Source organism: Epinephelus fuscoguttatus, linkage group LG2, assembly GCF_011397635.1.
Source record: "Epinephelus fuscoguttatus linkage group LG2, E.fuscoguttatus.final_Chr_v1".
NCBI classification, from domain to species: domain Eukaryota; kingdom Metazoa; phylum Chordata; class Actinopteri; order Perciformes; family Serranidae; genus Epinephelus; species Epinephelus fuscoguttatus.
This window is the reverse complement of record NC_064753.1, coordinates 46,716,017-46,740,678: the sequence shown is the minus strand read 5'-3', so window position 1 is coordinate 46,740,678 and position 24,662 is coordinate 46,716,017. Positions and strand designations below refer to the sequence as shown.

Here is a 24,662-nt window from a genome sequence, read left to right as displayed (position 1 = left end):
AGCTGTTTATTCCTTTCGTTATTTTTATTTGAATTTATTTAACATTTTCTGTTAAGGTAATAAAAAAATAAAATAAATAAAAGATAAATTCTTTAGTCCTGTTTTGCATAGGACTAGTATAATCTGAAGAACTCTGGTAATTTGTAATAGTTGCGGAGGTCATCTGTGCTCGTAATTCAGTGCAAATCTGCCATATTTCGCCAGCACAGAGGTAGCGTGATAATATTAATCCTGTGCAAACCAGCACCTCGATGATTTGGGGTCCTATTTAGTTTTTTGGTTTTCTCTGCGCCTTGTTTCTGCCTCAAGAATTTATTTTATGGAGGCTGTGTTGGTAACTGTAAATAAAGGTTTTGCAAGCATTTAAGCAGGAGGCTCATCCCGCTACACAGCATGGAGACCTATTCACAGAAAATACAAGCTCAGAGCAATCAGAAAAGCGAAATCTGATAAGATGATAGGATGTGTAAAATAGATAATCCCCACTAGTGGTGCTATGTAGTGTGTCAAGTCGAGCTACACGTGACTGTGAGTATCACATCTGCGGGATAATGTCAGTAAAATTGAGTAACATAGAGTTTTTGCTTATTCTGTGTGAATGTGCCACACCAGACATCGATATATTGGTTTTCGAAAATCTTAAGAATGAATGTTGGAAATTTTGTGTCCTTTGACAAAAAACAAAAAATATCTGAATTATGAGGAAAAAACTAGTTTGTATGACAAAGTATATATTCACCAGCAAAGGACAGCAATTATTTGCAAACACTGGTTGATGAAACGTACAACCTTTCTCTTTCTCTGTCTCACTCACTCCCTTACTCCAGCACACACACACACACACACACACACACACACACACACACACACACACACAAAGCCGCACAGATACTGACTCTCTCCCTAGAGTCCTGACATTGTCCTCTAAATTACCCCAATAATGAGATTACAGTGTTTCCCTCTTGTGAAAGGTGTAGGAGGTGGGGGGTTGTGGGTGAGGGGTGGGGGTGGGGGTAGGGGGCTGTTGGATCCTGGGAGGAGGTGATAGCAGCGGTAGCAGAGCAGCAGAGAGGGGAGAGACAGTTCAAGATAAGGATCGCTGCCACAGAAATGCACTCTGGGCCGCTGTGAGTAATTGTTCTGTCCTCGGTAACATTAGCTGTCATGATAATGGAATATTCACAGAGATTGATACCCAGACTGGTCGGTCTGAAAGGAAGGATCATTTAAACAGCAGCACTGATCTTTCCGTTCCTACCTGAGCCTGACACCTCTGCAGGCCCACAGTTACAGTTCCCCCCTTTCACACTGCCTGCATGGCCCTGCAAAGACTGGAAATATACTGTACTTGACAAGTTTGAAAAATGGCCCAAATATGTATGGAAATTGATTGCTGCGGTGTGGATGTACAGTATCTCCATGTATACGTCATCCATTTTGTAAAGTCTGTTGATAGTTAATGTGACTGTGGCTGAATGGCACAACTCCACAGAGCATTTTCAGCATCTTTCAGCTCATTGCTTTGGTGTTACAATCCACAATGTGACTGTTTTGGTTCACTTTTGCCGCTGTCATCAACCTCATTCCCACTCAAAGTGCAGAGCTGTGTTCACTGGAAAAAATTACCTGCCCTGCACCAGACAACAGGCAGGCAAAATTGACGACCAGTCAATAAATTTTGCAGAGCACTTACAGTTGAAACCAGAAGTTTACATACACTATATAAAAAGGCACATAACCTTTTTTTTTTCTCACCGTCTAACATTAAATCAGACTAAACTTTTCCTGTTTTTGGTCAATTAGGATTACCAAAATTATTTCTATTTGCTAAATACCAGAATAATGAGACAGATCATTTTTTAGACAATTTTTTATTACTTTCTTGAGAGTCAGAAGTTTACATACACTAAGATTAGTATGCCTTTAAACAATTTGGGAAAGCCCACATGATGATGTCATGTCTTTGGAAGCCTCTGATAGGTTTATTGACAACATGTGGGTTAATTAGAGGCACACCTGTGGATGTATTTTAAGGCACACCTGAAACACACTGCTTCTTTGTGTAACATCATGGGAAAATCAAAAGAAATCAGCCAAGACATCAGGAAGAGAATTGTGGACTTGCACAAGTCTGGTTCATCCTTGGGTGCAATTTCCAGATGCCTGAAGGTGCCACGTTCATCTGTTCAAACAATTATACGCAAGTATAAACACCATGGGAATGTCCAGCCATCATACCGCTCAGGAAGGAGACGAGTTCTGTGTCCCAGAGATGAACGTGCTTTGGTCCGAAATGTGCACATCAACCCAAGAACAAAAGCAAAAGACCTTGTGAAGATGCTGGCTGAAGCTGGTAAGAGTGTGTCATTATCAACAGTGAAACGAGTCCTGTACCGACATGGGCTGAAAGGCCCCTCTCCCAGGAAGAAGCCATTACTCCAAAAGAAACATAAAAAAGCCAGATTACAGTTTGCAAATGCACACAGGGACAAAGACCTTAATTTTTGGAGACATGTCCTGTGGTCTGACGAAACTAAAATTGAACTTTTTGGCCATAATGACAATCGTTACATTTGGAGGAAGAAGGGGGAAGCTTGCAAGCCTAAGAACACCATCCCAACTGTGAAACATGGGGGTGGCAGCATCATGTTGTGGACATCAGCCAGGAAGTTAAAGCTTGGGCGCAAATGGGTTTTCCAAATGGACAATGACCCTAAGCATACTGCCAAACTGGTTAGAAAGTGGCTTAAGGATAGAAAAGTCAATGTTTTGGAGTGGCCATCACAAAGCCCTGATCTCAGTCCTATTGAAAATTTATGGGCAGAGCTGAAAAGGCATGTGCGAGCAAGGCGGCCTACAAACTTGGTTCAGTTACACCAGTTCTGCCAGGAGGAATGGGCCAAAATTCCTGCAAACTATTGTGAGAAGCTTGTGGAAGCATATCCAAAACGTTTGACCCAAGTCATACAGTTTAAAGGCAATGCTACCAAATACTAATGAAATGTATGTAAACTTCTGACTCTCAAGAAAGTAATAAAAAATTGTCTAAAAAATGATCTGTCTCATTATTCTGGTATTTAGCAAATAGAAATAATTTTGGTAATCCTAATTGACCAAAAAACAGGAAAAGTTTAATCTGATTTAATGTTAGATGGTGAGAAAAAAAGGTTATGTGCCTTTTTATATGGTGTATGTAAACTTCTGGTTTCAACTGTAGTTGGTAGAAACCAGACCAGTGCTGAAAGGAGAATGAATATCGGACTTAAAATCATCTTGCATGTTTACCACAGGTCCAACCAGCTGGAGGACAAGATCACCCTGATCAAAGGCCGCATAGAAGACATCGAGCTCCCTGTGGAGAAGGTGGACATCATCATCTCAGAGTGGATGGTCAGTACTTATTTACACAAGCCGTTCAATCCTAAAACCTCGTAAAATCAGTAGTTGAAACAAGTGATGTAAGTTCAATTCCAACGTTAAACACAAGTGTCAGCTGAATTAATTTCAGGAGTTTCACTCTGTCCCAAAATGCTCCTGTGTGATTTCCACAAATTCAAAGAAAACAACATCAGTTCATACAGAACATGTCATTCATTAGTAATTTTCTGTTTTGATGTAAGATAATAATAAATTGAGTCTCTTAAGCTGTGTTCACACTGAACGTAGAGCAAAATGTCGCCTTGCTTTACTCATGTGAATACAACCAGGGAGTGGGTTTGGAGTGTTTTGCACCTGGCACAGATTTTCCCCTAACAGCTGTGCTAAAAGTTGTGCTAACTATGGAAGGCAGCTAAAGGCTTTGTAGTGAGGTGCAACCAATAGCTGGAATCAAATGATGTGAGCACAGTAAACATGTAGGCTCTTTGCTCAGTGTAAACCAAGATACATAAGCCAACACTCTTTTGTTTTTCATATTGTTCACAGCAGCACATTACTGCCTCACTCCTTCTGTTGTTTACCTCCCAGAATAGAAAAGACCAACATATATAACTCTGAGCATTTCGCTTAGAAGCAACTCAACAAAATGGCTTACACCAGTAACAAGACATATTTTCAGAACTTGCAATGTAGTTGGTGAATACTGGGAAAATAACTCCCGACAGGGGAATAGAACCCCGACGCGCACCCTGCCCTGCTAGCATTATAGTATAGTTAATTATAGTTATCGTCACATGACCACCATTTACGTTGCGTCTCGTCTCGTTTTCGTCACGTGATGAAGGTTCGTTGACGACGATATTTAGTCATACTTTTCCTTGACGAAAGCAACACTATGTGAGGGTTCAACCAGCTCCATGTACAGTGGTGTTGTGGTAGTTGAAAAGCTGGGTTTACTACGAGGTAGATGGGTTGACATGGCACATGGCGGCTTGGTGGTGCAGTGGTTAGCATTGTTGCCGCACAGCAAGAGAGTGTGCATGTTCTCCAGCTTCCTCTCGCAGTCCAGAGACATGCAGGTTACATTAATAGGCGACACTGATGACTCTATATTGTTCATAGGTGTGAATGTGAGTGTGAATGGTTGTCTGTCTCTGTGTGTCAGCCCTGTGATAGTGTGGCGACCTGTCCAGGGTGAACCCTTCTTGTTGCTTAAGTCAGCTGGGATAGGCTCCAGCCCCTGCGACCCCTAGCAAGATAAGCAGTTATGGAAAATGAATGAATGAAAAGATGGGTTGATTCCCAAGCAAGAAGTGGGTATACTGTCCTATATATTCCAATGGCTTTTTGGCTAATAGGGGGGTATGCTGTAAACAGACAGAAAAAGAGATGAGTACACCCCATATACCTGATTATACCCTCCGCTACACCACTGTCCATGGATTTGTTTGGGTTACAAGACCTCGTTTAAACTCATTTTTGGTGCAAGTAGTGTGAACAGCTCAGGTCAAGTCAAAGCACCTCCCAGTTGTTTATACCCTGTTGGCTTTTTCGTGACATTATTGTAGTATTAAGTGGGCAGGAATAAAATAGCACAGGTGCATGAATGATTGGGTTGGAACAGGGGATGTGTATGACAGGTTTGTGACTTATCATGCACACAGTGGAAAGTTAGTCACATTACAAACCCAGAGTTCAATACATCGACTCACACAGAAGACATTTTACTTGTCATAGCAGTAAGTAATAACATTAATGATGGCCCAGTTTTCATGTCAGTCGAACCAGCCAAACCAGTGTGCTCAATTAGCACCCTGACGACTACCTTAATGGAGTGCAACCAGTATTAATGTTAGTCTTTATAGCGTGTCAAGTGAAAGAGTCAATGACAGCTTCAAAAGTAATTCTTCAAATTCAGTTTCAGTAGATCTCTGCAAATATTTCTGCAAATACATCTACGGTTTTGGCTGATTTTAAGGCAACTAAGTTTGCTCATGTGTTGTGTGAAAATACCTCCAACAGTCTTTGAACTCTTTGAACAATTCATGCATATACACAAACTGTAGATGCTCACCTTAATCTTAGAGCTGGTCCGTAAGCAGCCGATGAGCTGCTGAATCCAAGGTGCCAGCAGCAGTGACGCATGTTTTAAACATGGCCTAAACGGGGGCTAAACTCGACCATGAGCTCCTCTGAATACCTAACCAGGAAGAGCAGTCTTCCTTCCCCTTGATGCCCATTTATCAGGGAGATTCTCTGTGGCGATACAGGCGGGACGGCCAAAGTTGAACGCACCGCTGAAGTCATCCCTAATTCATGAGCATCCCGTATCTGTCCCCCCTCCACCTCCCCCATCTATCGTGAAACCCCAGGGTCACGAGCAGGGGTCGCCAGCCAGAGCCTTCCCATCCTCTCACTAGGGAAATTGAAATTCGGTGGTTGACGTGCCGGTGGAGCGGTGAAGGATAGGGGGCGTAATCTCTGATGACACTGGCTCACAGAGTGCTAATAAATCTAAGAATCCTCCAGTCACTTCTCATCATGGCGCCGATGGCAGACATTTCTCAGAGTGGCCGGAACCTAAAAAGCTGCCCTCTGTTGTCACAGGGGGAGACATTCTGGCCAGTGTAAATGGTTTGAGGCTGTATTAGACTTGAATGGGTTTGTCTCATACCCAGGTGGTGTCTTGTTACCACAGGGAGAAACTGGAGATGTCACGTATGGAATTCTTTTTCCTTTTTTTTTTGCTTCCAATGCCTTGTTTTTCAGTGTACATCATATAAACCACTTTCCTTATCACAATTCTTACTGAGTTGCCCACATCATTGAATTGAGTTTTTAACCCTTTCATCCATGAATTATAACTACATCAGTCAGGATTTTGTCATTTGTCTTTTTATTCATCTTTAGGCATGAAAAAGAAATTAAACATCACTTTTTGTATGGGGGGCGTGAGCAAGTAACAAAACGTGTAGCTCAGCGTGTGACGTAAACAGTGACGTGGGAGGGAAGCCGCGGCTGGTCAGTCCTTCGGTGATTCTCTTGTAAGTCGACCCGTTCTTCACCGTCCCCGTCATCTGACGGTTAATGGCCAATTCATTTGCGAGGACAAGGAGGGCGCGCAATTCCTTGTCTCCCCAGTTGCTCATCTTTACAGTGTCTGTCAGGTTTGCGTTTCCCTCTTGCTACTAGCTGCTCGCTAATTCCTGCTATCAGCTGTTTCCTGTTTATCCACGAACAGTGGGTCCCACGTGTTGTGTCATCAACAGCTCCTCCCGTGGCTGAAGGGCAGCTTGTTCTTTTTAAACTAAAAGGGTTTTGCCAATATGTCTACCCTTACGTGGTGGAAAATTGGGCACCTCGGATCAACTCGCCAATCCGGCTCTGTGTGTCTAAACACACGCAGCTTGACGGCAAAACGGCCCAATATTCGCCGAAAATCTGGCAGTGTAAAAGGGGCTTGAGTTTGTTTGGCTGCTTTGTAAATAGATACACCAGTTGCTCTTTTGTATTTCTGACAAAGTAACTGCTCAAAGAGTTTTTGCTGTCCCCAGATTACCAGGACCTGGAGTGTTAAACTGCACTTGCCATCACCATTGTAACCATGGGTGTCACCAAATCAACCAGAACTGAAATCTTAAGAATTATAGCGTTAAAGTGACTTTGATTATACTGGTCCTACTCAATTTGGACAGTTCTTTGCACATCACACTCCAACACCCAGTTTCAATTGTAAATATGGTAAATAGTGGAAACAAAACATCAAAATTCTGTATCTTTGTGACTTTGATCAGGCTTCAATACCTCTGCCTCACAAGGCTTTAATGTGTGCTTAATCTAATCCTGATCAAATGCATGCATGTGCACACACACTACACACACTGACACAGATTGGGGGGCTTGCCAACAGAGAATGGACAAATTGGGTCAAAGCAATGGCAGAGATGCACAGGAGGGAATTCTGTAACTCAGAATAGATTAGAATAGACAGAAGTGTCAGGCTTTGTATTTCTTCCTCTGGTTTGTGTGAGTGTGGGACTGATGAAATAAACAGGAAAAGGAGAAGGGAAAAACCCAGCTGGAAGACCAGAATTTAGAACTGAGAACCTCTTGCACAGCTACACTCTAGTTAGTCAAGGTAGAAAATATAATGTAACGGTCTGGTGAGTTTGTTGTTACTGAACAGTGTAATTAATCTTAAATTTGTAGAATGAATAGGTCTACAGATCCATGCTCTGTGGGCTTACTGTGGCAAAGAAAAACATCACTCCTTAAAAAAAGCAAAACAAAAACTAAATTCATCTATCATCACGTGTGTCGTGATTGAAAATGTTGTTCTCTGGCCCGGAAAGTTGTATATATTGAGTGGAGGACATTTAGTGAAAAATGTTTGGGGCTTTGAAAAGGTATTAATTCTAGAGAGACTGTGAACACAAGCAGTGCAGAAGTGAGGCCAGTTTCTTTACCTTTAAAGTGTTTGCATTGGGATGTTTACAATTAATTGACCAGCATGACTCCATAGTGCTACTGGTGGTCAAAATGTTGCATTTAATTGTCCGCTAAAGCAGATGTACTTATGTGTGTGTTCTCAGATACAACTGGGATATCATATTTAATACCTCTAAATACACTTTACTTTACTTTAACTAAGAGGTTATAAGTAATGTTAGATTCATTATCTAGTGTCAAAAGACTCATTTTGAGTTTTCTTGAGACGTAAATCAGAAAAATAGTATGATGATCATCTTTGTGTTCAATAAAGAAAACTCCTAGCCTAGACCCGTTATTGGAGTCCTCCAACAATTTCCAAATTTGTCCCATTGACACTTGTTTATGTGTATTAAACATGTGTTAGATTGGAAAACATGACACAGTGTTTGTGCTTTACCAAGCAGTTGGTTTAGACGTGTGTAAGCAACAACAATAGCAGGCACAGTGACTGCACACAACATCCCAGAAGCTCTGTCCCTATCGTAAACAGTTTTGTAAGCACAAACAAAACCTTGGTGTCATTTGGACACATTGTTATCTTTAGGCAGTGTTAGTCAGTAGTTATTAGGGCTGCTCCCTGATAGCTGACCAAAAAATAGTTGACCAGAAAAGTCATAAGTTGGCAAGATTTCATTGGTTGCTTAGTTGCAAAAAAAACCCTATTTGGAGCTGCACTTTGTCAAAATAAATCAGAACCTATATCACCGAACCATGTGGGAATTTAATTTGAAAGGACAGACACAGGAAGTGTCCTCGTCAGGTTCATTTCCAGGGCTGGTACCTGCGGTTATTCCACAGGCTAGTTAATAACATGTCAGGCAGGAAATCCAAAGTGTGGGATCATTTTGAGAAGGTGAAGGACGAACCCAAGGTGATATGTAAACTCATCTTCATTGGTCGACTACAAACATGACGTATCATCTGAAACATGGAAGTAGCTACATGCCCATTAGCCCACAGCGTCATTAACAGGCGGCTCGCTCAGTGTGTGACGTGCACTTGGAGATAAAATATAGGCCTATATTAACGAAGGTTCATTAGTACGGTTTGTATTTCTCTGTAATGTAGCACAGTGTTAACAATGTTACTGATACTATTCTTTCTCACAGCTTCAACTCAAACCACCAAAAAATATCATTTCATCATTACAGCAATATCAGAAACATGCGGGCGACTCGTCAACTAATGGCCCTAAATGACGACTATTGGTCGACTAGGAAAATTCTTAGTCAGGGGGCAGCCCTACTAGTAATATCACGATACAATATTAAATCAATTCTTATGGCAGTGGTACAGTAGTGGCTGATATCACAAAGTCTGCCATGATACGATTTCCATTTAATTTGGGGGCCTGCGATCGATGTGAGACGAGATCTGACACGGTTACAGACGAAGCTGCCAACCCTTTCTTTTTAAAGAAACTGCACATAAATAATTGTAAGCAGTTAAGTGCAATAACGTTCACTTTAAACTGGCTCCACTTAGACCCATAAAACACGGCCTGGGACTGTTTGGTGGTGACATAGACATGCCATGTGAATTTCAAAATAAAGGCTTATAAAGATGTTGATATGGAGCGATGTTTTTGCTTTGCATTGATGACACTGGATTGTTTATTACTCAAATTGATTCATCGATCATGACCAATGGATCGTTACACTCCAGTCAAAAGAGCCGATGTATGAACAAGTCAGCCTTGGAGTTGATGTTAGGTATATTATTTTTGAACTTTTACAGCAGGCCCCTCTCTCTGGTGCTTGTGCTAAGCTGCATGTCGCAGTGCTAGAGATGTAAACTCTTCAGAAAATCAAGATCTTGATCTCAATGACATTTACTGATTTGATATGATTTTAACAGCCATCTTTATAGCTGCAGTTTTTCACTCTCACATTGCACTAGATGTTTTATACGATGTAATTATGGACAAGTATTGACATCTGTATTACTCACATTTTATTGGTGCTTTATAATTGACCATCAGGTATTTATTTGTGTGTAAAATATCATCAAACCAAACAAAATGGTGCCATAATGTCAGAGATGATGATAATAAGAGCATAGGATGACTTAACTATCTGTGTACCAGCAGATCGTAGCTTTGTAGAGATAACCTTGCAAGTTTTACTACGAAGTAATAAGTTACTTGCCTGATGATTGAGGCTGTTATGCAGGAGAAACGAAGGATTATATCACTGAAGTCCAGCTGTCAGAGTTGTTGGACGGAGCAGACAGAACAGTGGTTACAGGGCTAATAGACAGAGATGGGTGATGAATGTGTTGTATCTGTGGTGCTGGTGGTGGTGGTGGTGGTGGAGGTGGTGGTGGTGGTGGTGGAGGTGGAGAAGGGAGCAAATGAGTGTCTGTCTGCCGTGGCAGTGTTTGAGAGACTGCCTTGAGCAGCACCACTGTCATTTCATAACTCACAACATTGATCGGTTCTCTTTCTCAGCACTCCGAAAAACAAACAGTCCGGAGCAGATAAGAGAGCGGGGGGCTGACGGGGGGAGGAGAGCTGAGTCCCCCAAAGGCTAAATAAAGATTGTCACTCCAAGATCAATCACAGGTGATGGGCCTGCTAGCTTGATAGTGTTTAATGGCATGGACGCACAAAGTACATGGGGACCGACTGTCAGAGGAGAGTTGGCTTTAACAAACTTTTGTTGCATAATACAACAGTCAACATTTAGAGTCGATGCCTTCAGTGATTGAAAAACACATGCTAGTGATGGGCTACAAAAACGACAGTAACTTCACTTGTTCTTTGCAGTTGAAGGTCCAGTGTGTAGGATTTTGGGGCATCTTTTGGCAGCAATGGTATATAATATTCTTAACTATGTTTTCATTTGTTAATAATCACCTCAAACGTTTTGTTAGAATGAGCCTTTTATATCTACATACGTAGCAGGTCCTCTCCCACAGAGTTCTAGTAGCCCAGAAAGGACAAATCAAACAGTGGCTGTAGTCAGGGTCTTTTGCGTTTTTGCATCAGCCAGCGTAGTTCTCCTACATTTCTTACGCTGCTTTGCTAAACCAGGCTCGTGAAACCTCATTCACTAAGACTAGCAAGCCTGTACCTTAGTGCCTCGCCCTACATGTTGCATTAGACATGACTAATGTACCTGGACCTCCCTGGATGAGTGCAACCATTCCTATCTGGGGGTTGAATGTGGCTCCCAGGCCACTGCTCTCGCTTTTCGCGACCAGCTCGTTCAGACTGGGCAACTCTGCCGGACAGCCCTCAGGGGCTGTTCGGACCAGTTGGCCTGCTTACTCTTCTTCGTGGTTGTTCGGGGTAAATGTGTGTGTACATGGATAATTTGTGGTGCCGCATCAAATGCTTTCTCAGTCTCTTTTCGTCTTCAGAATGTCTTGCCTCTGGCATCTACCTTGTGGCGTGCCTGTTCAGCTCAAAGGCTTCCCCAGCTCTCTCCCTAGCTGCAGCTAATAGCTGCTGACCCTGCCTCCCATCACCTGCCTAAACCACACCCACATCTACAAGACATTTATTAAACTAGCAATCAAGCTATCATAATATACATGCTCTGGAGAAGTTTCAGCTCTCCAACCACTAGATGCCATTTAATCCTGAACACTTGACCTTTAATGGAAAAGTCCACCCTGAATATGTCAACATGGACACTTTGCATTTCCAAGTTTATATTTGTAGTAGTGAATTTATTTTACAAATGTGTCATTGTCCTGTTTTCAAGCTTTGCCTTTTAACTCTCTAGGAAAGCAGTAAGTTTATAAAATTCACTCCCAGGATCGACACATTCAAGCTGTTGTGCCTTGACTACTTGGTCTGTCTTTTGGGTGTATCCGGTGTGTGCTAATGGGCCTCAGTTGACACGCGTCAAATGACTCGAGGCAGCTGATTGGTGTTGCTGTTAAGTGTCTCATGTTGATGCCAGTCCCTCAGACTACCAGTTCCTTACTTATACAAGTTTAGGGAGAAATCAGAAAAGAGAAATCCCAGAGATCAGTTTCGACACCAACAGGAGCAAAAACGAAACGCAGATGCTGCCAGGAGCCATATTCTTTTTTAAAGTTGGTCTCATGTCAACTGAATGTTAAAATCAAGTTATATCCCATGCATAAAGGAAATTTTGAATTGCACACTACACAAAATTACTTGGATGATCTTTGGGCCATATACAACAAATTCTCTGTCTTTCTTTCTCTCCTACTACGAGTCCTCCCAACCTTTCTCTCTTGGGGGTTCCACTCTGGCCTGCGGTCCTCCGCTGTGTGTCACTCCGACGCTGACTAGTGCTTTCTGGGGAGGTCGGGCTTGGTCAGGCTTGGGCCCAGTATTTTATGTGATGATCTCAGACAGGCCAGATTCAGGCTTCAACTCACAGGAGTCGGTTCAGTTCAGGTTTTAATTTTCTTCTGCCTGTTGAGAGCTCCTCATTTCAGTACCACTGTGGTAAAGGATCCAAGGGAGCTAAGCTGAGACTATGTCGTGTTTAAGATTACGGCACAGAAGGTAAGGTGTCAATATGGTGATCAGCTAAGAATCCCACCTACATTTAGGGTGTTCTGTTAGTGGAAAATGTAATGGAGAAAAGGACCTGGTACCAAAAGTCAGTCAAGTTGAGTTGAGTGTTACCATGCAGTGGAAGTGAGGCGTGAGTTCCGCTGCCACACAGCTGAAGAGCTGGACTTCAGTATTTGGTCCAAGTGCCTTCACAGCTTTCTGTTACCTTGAACACAAACTGATGAAACAGAAAACTATCATGAAAACTAAGTGCTGACTTTCCCTTGAAAAAATGTTTTCTACTGACGATGCTGACCCTGCATCATATATGCTCTTCTTGATAACAGTTTACTGAGGCGAAGGCCAGTGTCCCTGAGCTTATTGAGGTATGAGGTAACTCACCTTGGTGAAAACTCTCCCAGAATGTCAAACTCATCTTCAGCAACAGTGAGTGTGTTTCATTAAACTGTGAAAGGAACCCTGAACAAGAAAAGTGTCAGAGAGCTCTCTTCAATTCTCTGCTGCTGAGGATTTCTTTGTGCCCACATCTGTGATATTTTACCTTGAGGCAAACATAGTTTGACTACAAAACAAGTATCAGGGACACACACGTATACACACACTCACAAACACACAAAGTCCGAATCATTGTGTGCGGTAGAGGTGTGAAGTCAAATTAATGGCAGCCCTTCCTCTTTAGCCTCATTATCAGTGCTGGGAGACTCACCTGCCCAAGAAGAAGGGGGTAGTCATCAGTCATCCTGTCCTTCAGTGTGACTGACTGTCAGTCTCACACACACACACACACACACACACGCACACTGTTAGAGACTTGGGACGTAATTTTCAGCCAGCTGCCTGTGTTACAAAACCTCTGATGCATCTAATCCATCCCATTTGTTGTTATTTGGCAGGTGTTTGTTAGTGTGGTGTAGACCAAGTCATTTATAATATAAGAATACTTATTTTCATTTTTGTCAGACTTTCATCAGGTTCCTTAAAGGTTTCTTTTGTTTGACTTAGGGGGATATATCGACAGAAATGCAATAGAATATTAATAACTATGTTTTCATTAGTGTATAATCACCTGAAAATAAGAATAGATGTGTTTTTGTTGCCTAAGAATGAGCTTTTTATATCTATATACTGAGCGGTTCCTCTACCATGGAGTCCACCATGTTTTTTCTACAGTAGCCCAGAATGGAAACACTAAATAGATAGGGTGACTTCATTTTTCGTGCCCGCCACTGTAGTTCTCCCACACACTTGGCACATGAGAGAAGTTTCAATTTCAGTTGGTTGCACTCTGCAACCTCTCCACTAGATGGCACTAAATCCTACACACTGGACCATTTAAAAAAAAGACTAATTTTGATAAGTTACACACACCTAAAAGTTATTGTTTCCTGCTGCAAAAACATGCTGATCACTGTTGTTTCCGCAGATGCTTAAAAGTCTTGAAAGGCTTTAACATCATTAATCTTAAGCCCAGTTTAGATGTTCAGAACGTTCTAGAACGTCACAGAGAAAAGTTGCAGCGGTGTGAACTGGCCGCCTGTACTTTACTCAAGCCGGCTAATGGTGTCACCTGCAACTCCGCTGGTCAAATTGCCTGCACCTGGTTTTAGAACGTAAGGCTGGTCACCTGTTGTTACAGCCGATCAGCTTGTAATGAAGTCCACTCATCAAGTCAGAATGACCGCAGACGGTGTGTTCGCTTGCTGCGGCAGATGATCTGTCCCCACTGAGGCCTCTGTTTCTGTCCTTACGATGGTCTGGTGTCGGACGGTGGGTCATTGCTGCTGCTTGCTGTCTGTGCCCCGAAACACACACACACACACACACACACATTCTCATTGACTGATTAATTGGTGCTGGTTTTTAATAGAATTGTGGCATATTTATTATGAATACAGTTAATATGATGCTTGTTTTGTTGCCATTTCATCACTACTACAAATGCAACTGTAGCCAGTATCTCACTATCACTATCCTCATTCATATTTTAAGAAGCTACAAATTATATTCAGCCACAAATTAAGTCTGAAAAGCTGCAAATTAGAACAGAAGTACAGAGAGTTGTTGCATAGAGATGATACACCGTCTCAACTAGTTGGTATGAACCAGCAGGTTTTTAGAATGTTGAAGAATGGCGCATTGCAAGTAGTTGTCTGGTTCAGCTGGTCTTGTCATGAATTTGTGGTCTGAACAGGGCTTAAAAATAAGGCCTTAATTGGAAATAAAATATCTTGAATCAATCTCTCAAAAGTCTTAAAATGCTAAGACATGGGAAGTAGGATTTTTTCTAACACTGCATTGTAAAATCTCAAAATAATTGGTCATATGTATTTTTTTTAAATAATTTACCAATTGGTTCTCGCATAACCCTCACACAGATCAGAATAGAGGAACCAACCACACTCATATACATTTACCACATTCAATCAAAAGACAAATTAACACAATTTTTTCAAGGCAAATGCACACCACATGCACACTTTAATGAGAACATATGTTTTCCATGTGTTCCGAGTTTAAAATTATTTTTAGCAATTTTTTTAAACTTGATCAAAAAGTTGCGTTTTATGTTACAATGAACATTTGAGGAGGAAAAAAAATGTCCCAACTGTGAGTAACTGATGTGGGTTTATGTCATATTTTTTCTTCAGTTTTGGCTATTGTAAAATTGTCTTGAATTTCATTCTGAGTGGCATTAAAAAAGTCTTTAAAAGTCTTAAATATAACTTGTCTTAAATCCAATCACCCTCCTCTCAGATCACACAGGCTTATGTTTTAGAAATTTGTAAATCCACAGCAAGTCAGAGAGAGACACATCTGTTTGTTACACCACCCCTCTGTTTTTATGAGACTCCGTTTTTACACCCTTCGCGCCCAGTGAGGCATAGGCATATGGCCATTTACCATGAGCAGGGTGGTATATAAAGACCCACAATACAATTCAACACAATAACATCTACTGTATATATCTGAAATGCGATGTTGCATGTCACTCATCTGGTCAGAACAAAGGAGTACTGTAACTACTCTCTGGTTTGAATGACGCTGCTGCAGCACATGCAGAATATGGACCTGACGACCTGAAATATCCCTCAAACAGACATTCTCATAAACCCAAAACAATAATCCTGCACTGCTCAGTTGACATTGTTTTTGTGGAGAGAAATGGCCTCCATGTTCCCTCAAAATGATGAATTTAACAGCAGCTTGTGAATGCTTGGACAAGTACACAGCTGAATGCGAGTATATTAGGACTTTATAGTGTACGTGTCAATTCACAGCTATAACTTTTTATTACACAGAGGCACACAAGAGTAGACATTGTTTTAGTTTTATGCTGCTGACTCAGACGTTGACCTTAAAACCAAATGAGATTAAATGTTAAGGTGCCTTTCCCAAAATCCAAACAGTAAATCCATGCGTTGGGGAGTTCAATATCCAGTCTTACATCTGTGTCTGACATGATGGAGTTTCTCCTCTCATTACAGCCACCAACAGCCTGTAAAACCTAATAATACTTTCAGTTGTATTGTGCTGTTTTTATTTAGGCATTCATCAGTGTTTAGACATGACTGGACAGAAAATAGTCTCAGGTCTTTAAGAGTAACTTCACAGTATACACACTTCTTACTGGTTTTAACAGGTGAAATTACATCAAATTCTGGCTTCTCTTCACTGGCTCCCTGTTTGTTGTAGAATCGATTTCAAGATTTTACTGATCACTTTCAAAGCACGTCTGGATCTGGCCCTAAGCTACATAGCAGAAAAGCTGACCCTATTTGAGCCAGTTTGCAGCCTTAGATCTTCAGGTGGGGCCCTTCTGGCCGTTCCAAAGTCGAGGCTTAAATCTAAAGGTGATGGTGCTTTTGCCATCAGGGCCCCTCAGCTCCGAAATGACCTGCCTGAGGAGATAAGGCTCGCAGAATCAGTGACTTCTTTTAAATCACTTCTAAAAACCCATCTTTATAGACTTGCTTTGAGTGATGTTGTCTTTTTATCTCTTTTATTCTTTTTATTTTTATTTATTTATATTGAATTTTTGCATCTTGCATTTTTTTCTTCTTGTTTCAACTAACTTTATCTTAGTTTTGTCTTTCGTATATTTGGTGGGACTGGTTGGTAGTCGTTGTTTTGCTCTGTCCTTAAAGAGCATAAGTAACTACACAGTGCCTTAATATAGTGCAGCACTCCCTATTTTTTTCCTCATTATCAGTCAATAAATATCGGTAGTATGAAATTGGACAAAAGACAAAGATAATTGCTGCACACACATTCACAAAATGTGCCGCTTACCTTAAAATCTTTTGTCTTAAAATAATTTCCATACTTGATTGAAATGTACTGGCCATGGGAATGATCAGGCCATCCTCCATCCACACGCGATGTTCTTGTCGTTGATTTTAGAGGAGCCACTGCTTCTAATAACCTTGTAGCTGTATTGCAAATTACTTTGCTGTTACACTACTGTATCTCTCCCCTCTCTCTCATTTGCATGCCTTTAAATGGAAATTAGGTTGATATTGGGACCTGCGTGATGTACACTCACCCGGCATTAACACACTGAAATCTATTACTCGGATGTATGTGATATGTTTATGCTAATTTGGTGCCACCTGATTGTGGACTGGAATAGAGGGGGCTTGTTGACGAAGAGGTGCTGCCTTCAGTGTTCAGCGAAGCGTGGAAGTAATCCCAGAAACACACACATTCACGCATGCACACCATCTCCTTTATTTTGCCTCGGCCCTCCTGGGACTGGAAGTGATGATGATCTGCAGTAATTGAGGAAGACGTATGTTGAATGCAGTAGCAGAGAGGAGGTACTGGAGGGCGGAGGAAAGTGTAAACTGCTGATGCAGATTTTGTACCAAAACGCCTCTTGGTACCTATAATTGACAGCCACTCAGTCTCCCATGGGCTGATGGACATGAAAATCTGTAAACTGTAGCACACCAAGTCTTTTTCTAACACTCTGCCTCCAGCGTCTAACGACAGGAAAACATTGCGGGAGTAATTATAAAAGTTATCTCTGCAGTTTCTAAAGAAAACTCTAACTTAAAGGCATTTTTGCAAAGTTTAGGACAGTGACAACTCTTTGAAAAAAAAGAATTCTATACGGACGTAACACAGCTGTAAAAGTGTATTTGCGATTTTTCTTTTTGTGTGTGTGTCTGTTGGTGCATATGTAGATGTGTACGTGGGTGTGTGTGGTAGCCCACTCAGGGGAATGTGTTTTATATGCTAATTTTGTTAATGTGTATAAGCTGCTCCAGCCCATTCTCATTAGGTTTTCATTAGTCTCTTTTATGGAAATGCACAGTGACTATACTGCAGAGCATCGGCTGCACCAGCCGGGCCGCCTGACAGTAAAGCTGAGCTGCTTCCTCACACGAACACCTCGGCCCGCCTGTGTAATTGAGCCCGTATAGATAGACAGATCGACTGGAGGAAAGTGCATCAAAAAGTTAGTGAATCAGTCTGGTGTTGAGATTTAATCTTGTTTTTATTAACACAAATGAATAAAGATAAAGTAAAGTGAGATAACAGAGAAAGTTGGGTAGCTGAAGTCTGTTTTTTTTTCTTGGTGTAGTTTTCAACTGAAAATACCTTTAAACAAGGTGGATTTGACCCCGTCTACATGTATACAGATGTTTTTGACAACAGATATTTTCCCCTTCATTTTACAAAATATCTCTGTCCATACTACAGCACACAAAGACTAGTCAAGTCTAAGTCATTTTTTCAAGATCTGGGCACAAAAAGAATTGAATGCAGGTATTTTTTGACTGGAGAAGTTTCAGTACAACTTAATATAGGTTTATTTCAGTCGATGCCTCACAGGTATTAGTCCCTTTTACACTGCCAGATTTTCGGCAATTGTTGGGCCGTTTTGCCGGCAAGCTGCAAGCGTTTAGACACACAGAGCCGGATTGGCGAGTTGATCCGAGGTGCCCAATTTTCCGCCTCGTAGGGTAGACATATTGGCAGAATCCTTTCAGTTTAAAAAGAACGAGGCGCCCTTCCGCCACAGGAGGGGCTGTTGAAGACTTGTGGGATGGCGCCGCACGTGTGACCCACTGGCGGTGGATAAACAGGAAACCGCTGATAGCAGGAATTAGCGAGCAGCTAGTAGCAAGAGGGAAACACAAACCTGACAGACACTGTAAAGATGAGCAACTGGGGAGGCAAGGAATTTCCCGCCCTCCTTGCCCTCGCAAACGAAGAGGCCATTAACCGTCAGATGACCGGGATGGTGAAGAACGGGCCGACTTATGAGAGAATCACCGAAGGACTGACCAGCCGCGGCTTCCCTCCCACGTCACTGTTTATGTCACACGCTGAGCTACACGTTTTGTTACTTGCTCACGCCCCCCATTGCCCCGAAAAAGGCACATTCTGTATAAACAAAAGTAGGCAGGCGGCATTTTGCTGCACTCCCTGATTTTGTTTTTATACTGCCAATGCTGAAAAAAGACTGATTGGGCTTTCCTGCAAATTTGCACAATTCCTGTTTAAAAAGGGCTATATATATATATATATATATATCAGTCTGGACCCCAGACATTTTCAGTGGGCGGGAGTTCTTGCCTTGACAGACGAACTCCCTCTTCCAATCAGCGTAACAAAACACTAGCTAACATCTTCTTCATCACCAATGGAGCCAGTTGATAAATCAAGCCTTTGCCAAATCCAGTCGAAAGGAACTCAGCAATTGCATACTCTTGTTCTTGTTTAATTGTTGTTATTGACTCTATTTATGCGGTAACTTCACTTATTGATATGTTTGCTAACTTCAGAGTTAGCACTTGTTGCTTCAGGAGCTGCCATTATTGTTTTGCAAGCTGCGGCCTGCATTTTACGTCATCAGCGACAGTGCAGCCCCCGATTTGTCCTGACAGGATTTTAATTTCTAAAAGTGTCTGGGGCTCTACCGAGTCCAGACTGATATGGAGAGCTCACGTCATCAGGATGGTCTCACCAGGCTACATGGCTCCATCATCGAATTTGGGAACTTTGCAGCATTAAATGAAATGGCTATTGTTTGTGGGCTAACAGGCCCAGTTTTCTTCTTGTAAAACATTGACCCCTCTTGTAGGCCTGTAAACCAAATCAAACTGTTCTTTAGATTGAAGATTGTACCTTCAGGTCCGACATGAAAACTCTAGGTGCTACAAGTCCAAAATGTTGAGTTAAATGACTTAAATCACAAACTTCATGGTCAGACAGAAAACGCACAGTTATAACTCATCTTCGCACTGTCCTGCAGCATTTTGCTGAATATGTAGTCTTGGTAGGAATTATTTTAAAACTTGAACTTTTAATTAAAACGCTGAGACACTGTTGGTGTGAGTGTGATTAAACTGTGAGGGATATTACATTTGAGCGCTGCATTATCCTAATTAAAATATCAGTGCTGACTGGCCTGGAGGAGGCCTCTGTGTCATTATATGTCCAACTTTGCAACACCTTCCTTGTTATAACATGCAGTAGGTGTGACTTAGACAACATGTAGATATCTAGCCGTCTGTGCACTGATCATCTACACTGATACAGCCCAAAACTGCTACATCATCAGGATTTAATTCAAATCGTGGTTATTGCACATGGCGCAGGATTACCTGCATCGTTGAGGAGTGACAGCGAGTTCACTGATGGATTGTTACTGCAGATATTTAATGTAGAGGCTGAAGTATTCTGGCTTGATCTAATCAGACAAACTTTAATACTTTTGCTGTAGTTCCTTTAGTTCCTCACATCACATGGCACAGAAGTGGGTCTATGTTTCAGTGTTTTTGGTTATTAACATTGCAGATATATAAATTAGGGTGGCGTGGTACATGCTGCTAAAAGAACGTGGAAGGCGGTGGGGGGGCAGTAATCCCGGAACATTGTTGACGATAAAAGTAAGGTGTGACTCTGCTTACGGGCATCTCTCTCTCATATCCTCTTCCCTTCAAGAGGAGCAGTGTCCCGTGAAATTGGGATCTAAATTACGAGGCTGGTGTTCTCTGTGTGAGGGTTTTAAAAACGACCCGCTCAGCTGCTAAGGACATCGACTGGACCACGACAGTCAGCAGCAGACGATTCGGGGGCCTGACTTCGGTTCGAGTCCAGTCCACCGCTGATAAACAGAGAGAATGTTTCCCTTTATCGCCTCGCGGAGGATGAGTCGGTTATATCAGCTTCATCGCTGTCATCATTATCAGCTCAGGACCATGACAGAGATGGTGACGATTTTGGAGTTGGTTATAAATCAGGGCTGTTTCTCCTGTTTGTCTGCTGCTTGCTCTTCTCTCCTTTCTCCAATAAAAGGTTGTCTTTATTTGAATAATAAGGCTCTTATCTCAGTGAATTACTATTCTGCTGGCTACTGCATCCTCTCTACATCACTCTGTCTCGCTCTTCCTCTCTCCTCCTCCTCTACCTGCTCTTCATCATACAAACTCCCCCCACACATACCTCCCTTCATTCACTCTCTATCTTTTCTCCCAGCCCTCACCTCTCCTTGTCCCTCTTTCCCCCCAATGAAAGAAAGTAGAGATATTGGAATCTTAACCATAACTGTGGCCATTTTGTTTTCTTATTTATTACACTTCGTTCACACTACGCTCAACTGTGTCACATCTTGCGCTCCAGCAGAGTGTTAGCAAGCCATTTCCCTAATATTAAACTTGCCAGAAATTAAAATACATCATATTAGCACAAGTAAAGTGCTTTGTTATCATATTGATCGCCTGCCCTGGCGTGAGACGTTGTTTGAAGACTTGTAAATGGACTTTTTTCAGTGCTTTAATGAGTCATGCCCCAGCAGAGGATGGTTTATTGACAGTGCATTCTGTCTTATTATTCTGCCATGCACAAACCTATCATTTCGTCTCAAAGGGATAGATTTTTTTTGAAGTGGGGTTGAGGTACCTATCATAGGTAGTACAGTACATGGCAGTCGGCGCTGTTTAGAGAAGCTGCCAGAAGTACTTCCACAGAAGGTAAGCACTGTACTGCTGTGGACAAGGAACTAAGGCAGTTATATCCATCTTTGCTCTCTTCAAAAGCCACATTTGACAAAAAGAGTAATTTTACCTCTCACAGGTGAGTACTTGCAGGTCTTGCGCTGCTTTGATCAGTTTGTGAATATGAACTAACCCTTTAAAAAGTCACACAATAACACAAACAAACTAAACAATCGAAAGCAGCAGTAGACCAGCAACTCCTGTGTTCTGCAAGGTAAAATTATTGTTTTTGTTAAAGGAGTCTGGTGGCTTTGAAGAGAGGATAGATAGCAGCTTTAGTTTACCATCAAAAAGGGCCGTCTGTCAGTCAAGGTAAAGTGGTGAAAATATTCTAAATATAGCATACACTTTAATAGTCTCGCGTGACCAGCCTCCCTTACTTCGGAATGGGAGTTTGGGGACATTCGTCTTTCGTTTCGTAATAGAAATGGGCGGTGATATACAGACCACATGACGGTGTTGCCATAGGTACGGCACGTGTGTCCTGTCGGTAAACAGGCCAAAACATCTCTCTTCTCCTGCATAAGGAATTTTAGACAGAGTCGCTGTAAATCCTTAATTTTGTCCAATCTTGTGGACGTTGCAGCTCTGCAATACAGCTGAATCAAATGCAGCCATATACATTTAAATCTCCGGGAACAGCAATTCCAGTGTAGGCGGGTGTAAGGCAAAGCTGATCAGCTGTTGGTTGAGGAAGTACGGAAGTACATGGATTTGGATCCGATCACGTCACTGCCGCTAGGAGCCAGCGCTAGTTCTATTACAACTTTCCTATGGGAATGTCGACAGAGTCAGCCAGCGTGCTGATGTCATCAGCGTCTGTGTAAGAGACTGACACTTTAACTGATACTGATTTTTTTTTTAGGTGGCTAAAACACATTTTGCTACAACACTACACTGCTTAGCTTCCATGGTGGCACTCCTGCCTGCTTCTATAAAGTTGGGGCTGACATCACTAATACCCTTACTATGGATAAGTACCTTATACAATCCAACTTAAAAAAATCAAAAGCTATCCCTTTAACCCTTTGAAACCTGGAGCGACATCATTTTTCATGCTGCTTTTAGACACCTTATGCAAATATTTAAACCTTTGAACCCTGAGCAAATTGGTGTGATTTCTTTCAGAAAGATGGGGGGAGAAAGCATCGAGCAACTTCGAAAGAAATGTCCCACAAATTGTAAAAAGATAAAATATTTAGTACATTATTTTTTTTTTTAAATCTGGGAATAAAGCAAGGAAAAAACTATAATTAGTTATTATATTTTGAAATTATGTTACAGAAATTTTTACCAGGTTATTACCTTATTTGTTTGTTTTTAACTTTCTTTCTTTTCTTTCTTTTTTTTAACTAAATGTTTTTAATTTTCTCTTTTTACTAATTTCTTGCTTATTTTTTGGGTCATTTCTTCTTTCATTGCTCATTGCCTTCTTCGTATGTTTCAAAAAGAAATCAAGCACATTTGCTCAGGTTTCAAAGGTTAAGCAAAGACATATCAGTCTTGTGTTTTTCTTTTGCTTATGACTTTGGGTTATTGGGCTATATTACCGTAATTTCCATAATAATGTACTAACAGAAGTAATGCTAAGGTTGTGAAACATGGCGGCATCGCTAGAGGTAAATCCAACTGTGCTGCAAACACAAGCAATCACAAGATCTGGCAGGTTGTAATCAAGCCGACAGGTAAATCAAACTTAATTGGAAGAGAAATCATCATCATCAAATGATAGAAACTGTCCATGTAAACATTCAGTATAGTTTACAGACTTTGACTTCATGTACTTAATTATGTGTTTTTCCTGTGCAACAGGGGATTACTAAGAATATTATTATTGCACTCCAAATAATGTGGTTTGTGGTGTGTGTGATCTGACTGTTGTGTTTGTTCCCCTGTGGGCCTATTTTAAGAAACATCGCCATGTTCTAAGACGTTTGATAGGTACGTTATAATCGATAAAACTCGAAGTTCTGAGCTCTTCCTCCCTCGTGCACCTCCTCTTTCCTCTATGCTGAACCTGTAAAGCTTTGCAAAATACAGATTAATGAACATTGTCAGGTCATGGGTGAGCTGATGATTAAGCACTAATGTGATTGACTCCAGAATGAATGTCAGTATCAGATAGTTCATCAGACCTGCACCAGAAATCCATATCAAGGCATGTAAGGCTTCTTAAATTTACAGTGAACATGAGGACAAATTCATTTTTGTGATGGAAAATGATGGGGACCAAATATCCAGACTGAAAATTGAAGGAGTTGTACCTTTGTCATTCTTTTCCTTGAGCTCTTGTTTTGATGCTAAAACACAGATTTGAAAGCATTGATGGGTGTTTTTGTTCCCGATGGAGCAGTGAATCAGTGTTGTCATGGCTGTGAGAGGACTGATATGGGTCAGTTACACTACAAAATGTACATGTAGTGATTTTCTCCACCTCCTTGTCCCAGACGGAGATATGCCCTCCCATATGTTTGAACCTGTCCAAATATTGTGCACATAAATACTATAGTGAAGGGGCCGGCGTTGCAGCTTGTGCTTATCCGATTGGTCGATCTGCCAGTTGGAGGGGTAGGAGGTTGAAAAAGCCGTTTGTCAGCAGTACCTGCCACTCAGGTCGAAGCCAACAAGATGTGGACAAAACTCAATTTCAGCATTAATGGAATAATACCACGGTTAATGTGCCGTCTGCTGGAGTGGAACAGGAAGTCAACCCAGGGTCAAACCTCTGGATGTTGGGTGGCAGACCACGTGGGCACATCACTCAATTTACAGTCAGGGCTCATTCAGATTTCCACCATAGTGATATTGAATTAAGAAAAAGCCTAATTGAGTTGTCCAGCAGTTCTGTAGTCGTCTTCTTACAGGCATTTATTACCTGCCGTACACTGCCAAAAATACCAGATAATACTGTAACAGCTGCTTTTGTCTTTTTCTCTGTGAACTTGCTCCAGAAGCTGCCTGGGGAATAATGTGTTTTCCTCTCTCTCCAGGGTTACTTCTTGCTGTTTGAGTCCATGTTGGACTCTGTCCTGTACGCCAGAGACCTCTACCTGGCTGACGGTGGCTCAGGTAGATCACATCTTCTCCTCATCACCAAATCTAGGTAGCACAAAGGATTGTTACATCAGAGTTGGCGATTGTCTCTCAGGCTCATGACATATGCCACATAAAAACTGCACAGAATGTGATTTAATTTCTCCATAATGTGGTTTAAAAGTAATGCTTCATTTTAAGAGTGATGATGCAGCGCCTTCCAGGCTGTCCGTGTGTCCTGCATGAAAATT

The 24,662-nt window shown here is 41.6% G+C and overlaps 1 protein-coding gene across 1 annotated transcript in view; it reads left to right on the top strand.

Moving 5' to 3' along the window:
* The window catches only part of prmt3 (protein arginine methyltransferase 3), a 93,864-nt gene that overhangs the window by 15,742 nt on the left and 53,460 nt on the right, over window positions 1-24,662 (top strand). Inside the window, exons 10-11 of the mRNA XM_049561773.1 lie at window positions 3,291-3,390; window positions 24,369-24,447. Coding sequence (XP_049417730.1) covers window positions 3,291-3,390; window positions 24,369-24,447 — 179 coding nt within the window. The remainder of the gene's footprint in view (window positions 1-3,290; window positions 3,391-24,368; window positions 24,448-24,662) is intronic.